Source organism: Manihot esculenta, chromosome 5 (assembly GCF_001659605.2).
Source record: "Manihot esculenta cultivar AM560-2 chromosome 5, M.esculenta_v8, whole genome shotgun sequence".
Lineage (NCBI taxonomy): Eukaryota > Viridiplantae > Streptophyta > Magnoliopsida > Malpighiales > Euphorbiaceae > Manihot > Manihot esculenta.
In genome coordinates, this window is record NC_035165.2 from 32,294,527 (window position 1) to 32,304,782 (window position 10,256).

The 10,256-nt window shown below is 32.2% G+C and overlaps 1 protein-coding gene across 1 annotated transcript; it reads right to left on the minus strand.

Moving 5' to 3' along the window:
* Window positions 1–950: 950 nt before the first annotated feature.
* LOC110614698 (peptidyl-prolyl cis-trans isomerase FKBP62) lies at window positions 951–5,330 on the minus strand. The gene is made up of 13 exons (XM_021756320.2): window positions 4,964–5,330; window positions 4,715–4,801; window positions 3,395–3,655; window positions 3,232–3,306; window positions 3,065–3,145; window positions 2,793–2,987; window positions 2,605–2,694; window positions 2,332–2,507; window positions 2,117–2,239; window positions 1,901–2,047; window positions 1,690–1,817; window positions 1,431–1,530; window positions 951–1,287 (listed from the first exon to the last, which is right to left on the minus strand). Exons 1-13 carry the CDS (start codon window positions 5,154–5,156, stop codon window positions 1,234–1,236), a joined length of 1,710 nt encoding a protein of 569 aa, XP_021612012.1. The 5' UTR covers window positions 5,157–5,330; the 3' UTR covers window positions 951–1,233.
* Between the last annotated feature and the right edge of the window lie 4,926 nt (window positions 5,331–10,256).

The following is a 10,256-nucleotide window of genomic DNA, read 5'->3' on the forward strand; positions in this document are numbered from 1 at the left end:
AAATTACGCTAATTAACTTTATTTTTTTATAGTATAAAAGCTAATGCTCGCTGTGTAAACCATCTCACAAGATGATCGATCAATTCCGTAATAAGATTTTTTTAAAAAATTTTAATTTAAATTCATTTTCAATAAAATATGGTTCATAGGTCTCACCTTGTAAAGTTATTATAAATAAATAAATATAAATTTCTCATTTTTCTCATCTTCCTTAAAATGTGACTTCGACATTTTACAATTTGATATTTTTAGTTTTAAATAAAATATTAACCTTCTTGAATTATTTTTTGCATTTTAAATTAATTTCTAAAAAAAATTAAATTTAAAATTTATTGTGAAGAGAAATTCAAGGTCAATTTTGTTTAATTTCTATCAAAACCAAACCTTATCAAATTTTATTTTTTCTAAGTCTTCTTTCGCCTTTAAAATCAAATAATATAAATATCTCTTTTAAATTTTGTACACTTCAAATTTAGATACTTCATTGGAATAATAAGGTGCATTTAATTTTAAACTTATTTTTCTCTAATATTTTATTTTAAAAAAATCATATAAAATAAACAAAGTCAAGAGTTAACTTAAAATTAATTCACTTGTCGTTATATTTATTTTGCCTATTAGTGAAATATTTATATTTTCTCATAAATGGTTTAATTTATTTTTTAGTCAAATACAACAAACTAATATTATAATTTAAATTTCATTCTACATTATTAATAATTTATTTATTTAAACATAATTTTAATTCCAAATTAATTTATATAAACATAATTTTAAATCCACATACATTAAAAACGATGTTTACTGTTTTAACTGGAAAAAAAGAAGAATAGCTTAATCATCATTATAAGGCTCGATTTTTTAGTAAGATTTGTCATTCAACCATACAGAGTCCGATTTCTTAGTTAGACCCGACTCACGAACTCACACATTAAGCAAGCATACAAAGGTAAGGAACGCAACGCAAACAGAACCAACGCCTTAAGTTTTAGCATAATTTTCCATTACATGCTTCGGGTGATGCAGTATACATTTGAGCCCACAATCCATCACATCATCTTCTAGAGACTTACATCCAACGGTTACACACTACTTTATTAATATTTATTGGATGACACATACAAAGTATTCATCTGATAGAGAAAGAGAGTTTTTTCTTTTCTTTTTTTTTTTTTTTTTTTTGGGGGGGGGGTGGATTGGGGGTGTGAGGGGCTTGCAAAAGCTCACTTGCTATCATGCCTTGCTATCTATGGCCATTGGCATTGGATCCTGCTTGGCTGATGCATTCTGTTATTTCAAACATCAAAATAGAAAAAAACAAGGAGAATTTGTTAGTGGTGATGGATTGCATGGGGAGAGCACCACAACAAAAAAAAATTAAGTTTCCGGCGTATCGCCTGCTTTATTATAGAAGATTTTGCTTGCTCTACCTTGTTCATCTTTGCAAATATATTGCCATAAAATTGTGCATCCTTCTTGTTGTACTCTCTCACCTTTTCTTTCAAAATTTTGTATTCCAGCTTCACATCCCTGAAAAAAGAGGAAAACCGAGAAACAAAGGACAAGGAGAGGATAAATATGTATTAGCAGCCCATGCAATGATAGACGAAGCAGCAGCTAAATGGTTTACAATCCTAAGATCATTCGCATGAGTTATCATACCAACAAAAACAAAAACCAATAACTCACCGATTGTCAGGATCGATTTCAAGCGCTTTTTTAATGTCCATCTCCGCCAAATCCAAATCAACAAGTTGCATATATGCCTGTGCTCTTCGATACAAGGCTTTCACATTCCTACTATCAAGTTCCAACACCTATATAATCAAACGTGTCCCATATTAGCATATAGCCTGCAAAGGAAGTAAATTAGTTTTGCATGTGATCATTCAGCACGAACCTTCGTGCAAAGCTTCTCAGCCTGTTTATAATCTTTGAGCTTCAGCTTGCAAGCTGCATCGTTAAGTTTGCAAGTAATTTTAAGTGCTCTAGTCTGCTTCTTTTCTTCTTCACTGAAAGAGGAGTCATACTCGATAAAGTTGACAGCCTGCCACACCATGGATAGTGAGTCAAATGAACAATACCAAGGCAAGAAGATTATTATACAGGATCATACCTTCTCATATCTTCTTGAGGCTCTTTCATACTTGCCAGCCTTGAAAAATATGTTCCCTTCTTCCTTCTTCTTCCCTGCTGCTTCAATCTTTTCTTGTGTGTTCATTTCCCATGATTCCTTTTCCTGTTAAGCAATTACTTAGAGATTATTCCCTAGCAGCTTGAATATATACCGACAAATTTTGTGCTTAAGAGTAGCAAGGATGCTAGACCAACCTTGGTGAAAGATATCATCTCGACTTCATAGTATACAGTTGAATTGGCAGGAACAGTAGCCAACTCTTGTTGTGATTCAAATGTACCAAATGCATATTCTGGCTGAACTGTTATTAGTGCAATTTCCCCTTTCTTCATGTGCTTCACAGCTTTATCAAGTCCATCAATAACTAGTTCTGGATACAATGACATTTAGCAGTTAGTGTCAGCATAAACTGAAAATAGAAAAAGACACACAGAGAAGCATCTACACAATGCCAAAAATATTAATACCTTCATCTATCTTGAACTCTAATGGCGGCTCCTCATCATGCCCCTTCTTCACAAAAATGGTCCCATCATGGAGCTTCCCAATTAGTTTGACTGCAAAACAAAGGCACTAGTAAACCATTGTGCTCCACAGACATGATAATTAAATGGTATGTAATTAATTCTAGAACAAAAATTCTAAATTTTATTACCTTGAACAGTTGTTCCATCCTTCGGTCTTTCATATCCTTCTCCCTCCTTCAGGGTCTTTTTCAGAACCTTCTTGTCCTTGGTAACATCAGTTACAGACTTCCAAGAAACTACCTCGAGCATGATCTCAAGAGTAGCATTTGGAGGAACAGCACCTTCATCACCAAGTGCTTGCCTACCATTCTCTCCGAATCCATCTGTAGAAAACCAACTAGTTACTAAAATATTATATCATGCTTAAAAAATTAAAGGTGTAGAAAGGGACCGAACTAACATTTTGGCTTCACTGTCAACTGGACTTTCTCCCCCTTTTTCATTGTTTTCACAGCTTTAGCCAAGGCAGGACAGAAAAAGCCTGCATAAGCAATAAAATGTTAACTTTGCTTGAACATTGCACGCATTTGAATAACAAATCACAAACTTGATAGATAAGAAATAAACCATCTTCGACAGTGAACTCAGTTCCATCAGACTTAGAGATGACAGTTCCGTCTTCAAGCTGGGCTTCATATTTAACTGCATTAAAAAATCATGGCATACTGTTAGGCAAACACTCATATATTTCAACTTCTGCAGAATAATTAATGCTAAACAGATATCGTACCAAGTACTTCATCAAGGTCTTTGGGATTGTCCCATTTCTCGCCTTCCACAAGCACTTTTTTGAAGATTCCTCCATCTTTACAGATGTCCTTGACACTTGTCCAAGACAGCAACTCCACATCGAATCGAAGTGTAGCGTTGGGGGGAATAGTTGGAGGAGATCCAGACTCACCATAGGCCAACTCTGGTGGTATAGTGAAAATGGCATTCTCACCCTTCTTCATAGTCTTGATGCCCTCATCCCATCCCTTGATTACTTGACCTAAATTAAGATCACATTTATACAAACTGAAGAACAAACACAGAACTATCTACATAGGCACACAGACCAGTTACCTACCTTAATCGAAACCATAAACAATACCTAGTGAAGACAAGAGAGACCAAAAACCAAGGATGATATTTACTAATTCCCATTCTCCTCCATAAACAATAAACTGGCATTTAGAACCACATAAGATGCTAGAAAACTCACTCCTAAGCCAAGGACGAAGGTGGTAACCCAAGACCTTATATATCGAATATTTATTAGCCACACATTAAGCAAAAGTATTAATCTAGCACTTTCTCCTGATTTCAAGGGGAAAATTTTGCAGAAAAGAATAGAAGAGAGAAACCAAGAGAAAGAAAGATTATATAAAATAACAAACTGCATAGTTCATTTCCATGCTTAGCATCTAGATTAGAAAGTGGGTTTATCAGCTCGGAAAGTAGGGAGTTTATAAACATTGTTCCGCTCTATCAGAAAGCTAAAGTACTTCTGTTGGAAATCATTTCTTTCAGAATGCCCTCTGTTAATCAGCATCCCAAAAACGGGACAATTAAATATTTTTGGATTACCTTGTTACCGTAGCTTATCCTTATTTAGCAATCCAAAAAGAAAATGCTCAACCTAGGCTGACCTCCTTGTTTATTATTAGCAATGATTTTCAGTAAATTTGCAGGAACTAAATCTGTCACATTAGATTAGAAGTAATCAGCATTTCACATCTCAGGTTCATTTTAGAAATTAATGACAAAATCTTAAAATTCTGTTTCTATGTTAATTTATATTAACAACTAAATAAAAATTCAAAATTAACCAAAACTAAACTTAAATGTAAGTTTATGCTGTTCAAATATTAATAAATAAAATTCCGTTAGGAAAGAATGAATCCTACGCCAAAAGTGATATTCCATTCTAATTCCAGATAGAACTAAAATGGTCTAATTGTAAAGCCAAAATATGCAAGGATCTACGATTGCGATTAGTGATCACTGTCATCATTATCCGTAGCAGGTAAGACCATTTTCATATTCAGAAATGGAAAAAGATATATACCTTGACCAAGCTTGAACTTGAATGGTATCCCTCTTTCCCGACTTGAATCAAACTGGGTTCCATCAAGTAAAGTCCCAGTGTAATGCACTATGAAGGGAAGCAAAAGGAAATAAATGTGAGAGACGAAATCAATTCCATGGCCTCATGACCACAAAGAATCAAAACCAGCAAAGTCGATATAACCAACGATAATGAGGAAGTTTATTAGGAAGCAGTAACAATAAAGATCATGATGATAATCATATCTACCTTCAACTTCATCACCAGTACTAGGAGTCTCCCATCCTTCACCTTCTTTAACGAGCTTCTTCTTAAGCCCATTCTTGCCAATCTCTTTCTCTTCACCAGCCTTGATGATTGGAGCTACAGGATCATCCTCTGGAACGTCCATTTCATCCATCTCCTCATTTGCAGCAGTTGGGAACTCGAAATCGTCATCCATTTATCGACTCAGATGAATCGGAAAAACGAGCGTTTCTAGCTTTTAGAAATTCCAAGGAAGAAGATGAAGAAAGCTAATGCAGAACTGAATCTGGTGATTGAAAGGTAATGCAACTGGGGCTTTATAGAAATGGCGGAAGAATGAGTACTGGGAGCTCGTAATCTAGAGTGTTCTAAAATCTAACGGACTCCGGATGGTTCCAGAAATAACTGCCAATTTCCCCGGGCCTTTCAGTATCTAAATGCGCGCTTGAGTTCCCGCGTGGCAAAAGTTGGTTGGGGAAAATGTGTGGGGAACAGAGCTAGCGTAACTAGAGGGTTCGAATTTTGAGTTTAAAAAAGTCGTGGCTAATTTCATTTGCTAATTTTTCTTTTTTAACATAGGAATTGGAGAGTGAAAATTTAGGTATTAACATTATATTTGATGACCGCTGGATCTCTTCACCTTGGTTTAGAGTCAAGTCCATAGTACTAGCCTATTATTTGGAAGCCTTCAAGTTTCCCGCACGAGTCAGGTCCGGTCCGTTTGGCTTTAAGACCGAGTTCCAGTTAGCTCCCTCAATCAGGCCGACCCAGTGCACGCGGTCCATTAAACAAATCCTATCTGGATTCAGCTTTAATTCTATTTTTCAGCCCGACCCGAAACCAGAAAGGAAACCAACCCATCTGTCCGATGGGTCCATCCGCATGCGCATTCAGAGAGAATCAGAGGCCGTTACGCATGAGACAGGGATCTGATTTCCTCGTACGTTCGTATCAACGTGGCAGAGACAGGTGGACCAATGGTAGACAGTTTATTATACGTCACCAGTAGACAGAAGAAAACGGATAAAAGGAGAAACACTCTCCTAAGGGAGTGGCTTTTTTTGGCTAAACTTACAGAACGCCTTGTAAACCCTATTTTTTGGATTTCAGATCATCAATATTAAATCTACCGGTAATAGACAGAAACCTCCGAAAATTTAATAAAATCCAGATAATAATTTTTCATTAAATTTTGAATAATAAATTAATTTTTAAATTTAATTTTTATTTAATAAAATAATCATCCTATTAATTAAAAAATACATATTAATATTAGATAACCATTGGAGATAAGCTATTAAAAAGTCTATCATATAGAGCTCCCAATCTAATGCTCCTGAACCTACAAGCTCGAAGTCCAGGGAAAAGTGTAAAAGTCTATCACATAGAGCTCCCAATCCTATACTTCTGAACCTACAAGCTTGAAGTTAAAGGGGAAAGTGTAATCTACTTCAAATAAATTTGTGAGTAGAAGAAAAAGTATATTTTAAATTTATATTTCTTGAATAATATGTGATGCATAACACAAATAACTTACAATGTGTTACTAGTATCTCCTCAAATGTTCAATATGTCTAATTGTAACGCTCATTATCCTATTAAGGTGTAGATAGAGCAAAAATTATAACAAATTATACATTCTTAAATATTTCAAAACTAAACTATTTTTTTTATGTGTAATTACTAAATTATTAGGTAATTCAGATAAATTTCATAGAGTAAAGTAAATGTAAGATTTTTAAACTAAAATTTTATCAGAATTTTCTCTATTTTATTAATATTTCAATTTGTAATACATATAAAAAGTATACTTATATTATACTATCAATTGTCATTTGATATCTTACTATTATTTAATTTGACATATATTTCATAACAACATCATTCTTTATTTTTCCATGAATTTTATCACATGCAAACATTTAGTTTTTTTTCTTTATCCATACATAATTGTATTATTTTAACTTACATAACTTTTATAATTCACTCTTTTTAATATGTGCATGCCAAAATATAACTGTACTATAACTTAGAAACTCAAAACAACCAACTATAATAATAGTCTTAATGTCTGATATTGATCTCTGACGACTCCTGCAGTGATTACTTTATCTACAAACTGCGTGAGATAAAAACCAGCACGCTGAACTAATACTCAGTGGGCGATTACAAATAAATAATAAAATAGAGCAAATATATTTATGTATATAGATAATTAAGTAAATAATTACAAGCATGTCAAATATAGTTAACAAGATACAAATCATACTTATCAAACTTCTTAATATAAGATAAGAGCACCATATGCACGCCAAGAATTTCCTTTAGATTCAATAAAAATATATTTTTTTGCCACTATTGCACATTTTATATTTATAGCAAATCACCATAACTTAGTGCATGCAATAGATGCAAACATGTTAACATTTAATGGTAATTTCACAAAATCGAGCATCAATCTTAATTAGGTTCTTAGCCCTTATATACACATAGTAGGGTCGACTAGGTAGATAAAGAATTATAACGGTGAGTACATGGTGTCAAACGGTAGGCTCAAAGGTCATAAATGTGATAGCGGGGCTCTGTGGTCATGCTTGTGAGGTACTTTATATGTAACCTCAAATATAAATTATGTATCGGTAGCAGTACTGCGGACTCTGTATAATTATATGGCATGCCATACCCTTAAGCTAATCTCGACTTCTATTAAGTTTACCAGGGCCAAGTATCATTAATTCAATATATCAATTGTTTAACATAAATGCATGTCATTTGAAACTATTTGAAATTATTTCCAAAGTACATATATCATATGTCAAGGTTAACAAGATGAGAAACTCATGCCAAATAGTATAAAATTTAATCGATTTAGTATTCTAATATTGCGTCAAGTCAATCTATTTCTTGCATTTCATACCACTAACATGTAAAGAATGGCAAGTTTTACTCAAATTATCATGCACAAATAAGTTTTATTATCAAGCAAGCACGTGCAAAAATTAAGTACAACAAGCAAGCACATGTGTAATTATTACCGATTAAGCAAGCATATTAATTTTTATGCATTTCAATTCAAGAGAACTGCATTCTACTATTTTGCATAAATTTTTCAAGCACTTTAAAGTTACAATTTGACTTAAGTTTCTATCCTAACAAATGCGTATTTATGTCTTATCTTTCCAACAATGTATAATTCATGCAAATCTAATCACCCTAGTTTAAGTTATGATTTTTTCTTTACAAGCTGCTCAATAAGGTCTTATTCAATCTAGTATTGGTACTTGTTTATAGTATCACAAAATATATCAGATGCATATATTTTAATAAAAATTCAAGTTTAAGTGTCTTCTACAAAATTTTAGGTATACTTCTTAAGATTCATTTGGCACTGGACTTGACTAATTTCATTGAGTATATAATTTGTTATGGTATAATCAATAAAGTGTGTTCTGGATGCTCTATCACTGTGTCCAGTTTAGGTTCACTTGCAATTTACATCATCTTACCTATAGAATTATAATTTGGTCAATTTATGAAAGTTTTAACTCCTTTTTCAGTTTTCATTTGGTATATTTTAGGCCTAGTTTTAACAATTACATAATAAGTTATGAAACTACTAACACATATTGCTCTGTTAAAACCTATCATACTAGATTTGTACTTTTAACTCTCATATTAAATTTCTTTACTTTAAGCCTTTCAAACATCATTCCAACATTCATATTACATATTTATACAATCAAAACAATATTTTTAATAAGTAAAATCAATTCATAATTTCACATATTCATGAGAAAATTAAAAGAAAATAGAAAAATCATACAAATATCAAACTTTTCTTGAATTCTCTTTCTTTTCCATTTCTACTCTCTAGCTATCTCCTTTCTCTTTGATGTTCATTCACCTATGCCAATTTATATCTTGATTGAATAAATTGAAAATTAAAACTTTATAATTCAAATTCATACATGAAAAATGAGAATATGCTATTTCCTACATATTTTTAAACTCACCTTTGATCTTCAAGCTTGGTGCATATGGAATCCTAAACTTTTCTTCTTCAATTCTTTCAATACATAACTCTTTCTTTAACTTTTAATCTCAGGGTGAATTTTGGTTTAAAAAAAGTTGATTTGGTGAGAGTTTGGCTTGGATTTGGTGGAAGAAGGAAAAGTAAAAATTTTATCTTTTTAATGTAGTGATTTTCGGCCAAATGAAGAAAGGAAAAAAAATAGTCCCCTTTTTTCTCATTTACTTTATAATTTCTCTCATGCTTGGTTAGGTGACACATGGAGGGTTTAGGTGAAGAGGTGGAAAACATGAAGGACTAAACTGAATTTTATTTTTAAATTTTCCATATTCATACTTTAACTTACTAAACTCTTTTCCATATTTCAATTTAATTTCAAACTCTCAATATTCATAGATTAACCTACTAAACTATACTTTTAGCCTTTAGAAATCCATATCACTTAGGTAAGCACGTCGGATTTTGACAAGCACATCAAGTGAGTACGTCGAAAAATCCTAAGCACTTCCCGAAAGTGTCTCGTTTCCGACTTGCTAATCACACTGTCTAATTTATTTTTAGATATGTCCATTTCTTTATTTAAATTTTCTATAATTCAATTATTAGTAACTTAGAGTTATGCTAGCAGCTCCTCTAAATATCTCGGATTAAGCTAGCACCTCTCCTAATGCCACTTACTTTAATAATGAAATAGCCTAACTTATACCTAGTGATGTCACTATTTCTAACTATGGGTTTGAGAATTTTACACTAGCTCTCATAAGGCTCCTTAGTACTTCCTCTTTAAACATACATATAATTCCATAGTTTCAAAAGTATATAATAAGACTTGACTTGGACCATTTTTTTATATAGTGCTAGGACATAAAATGAGTTAACTTGGTCTTATAACATTCGTCACATCATATATCATAGTAAGCGCTAGGGGTTCATTCGACATTTATCATACACCAACAATTAAATAAAATAAAAAGTCTTCCTACCGAGAGTGCACAACTTCTTATAAGATATCATTTTATACTAAAATCTAGGGTTTTAATATAACAATATTTATTTATTTAACTAATTTAAAAAATAAATTACAACTATGATCTAAAATTTTAATAAACAGTCCATATAAATTTTAGACAATCTTAATTAAATTCCTACTTAATTAATTAGATCAAAATCGTAATTTTTTCAAATTACAATTTTATTCAATGTTAATTTATATGCAATCAAGTCCTACTTGATTTAACTTCTCATTTTATTTCTCATACAATTCTT

Coding starts and splice junctions, on each gene's coding strand:
- LOC110614698 (XM_021756320.2), bottom strand. CDS start 5,156: ATGGATGACGATTTCGAGTTCCCAACTGCTGCAAATGAGGAGATGGAT. Junction 2,988..3,064: donor GTTGACAGTGAAGCCAAAAT/GTTAGTTCGGTC, acceptor GGTTTTCTACAG/ATGGATTCGGAGAGAATGGT. Junction 1,531..1,689: donor GAAATCGATCCTGACAATCG/GTGAGTTATTGG, acceptor CTCTTTTTTCAG/GGATGTGAAGCTGGAATACA.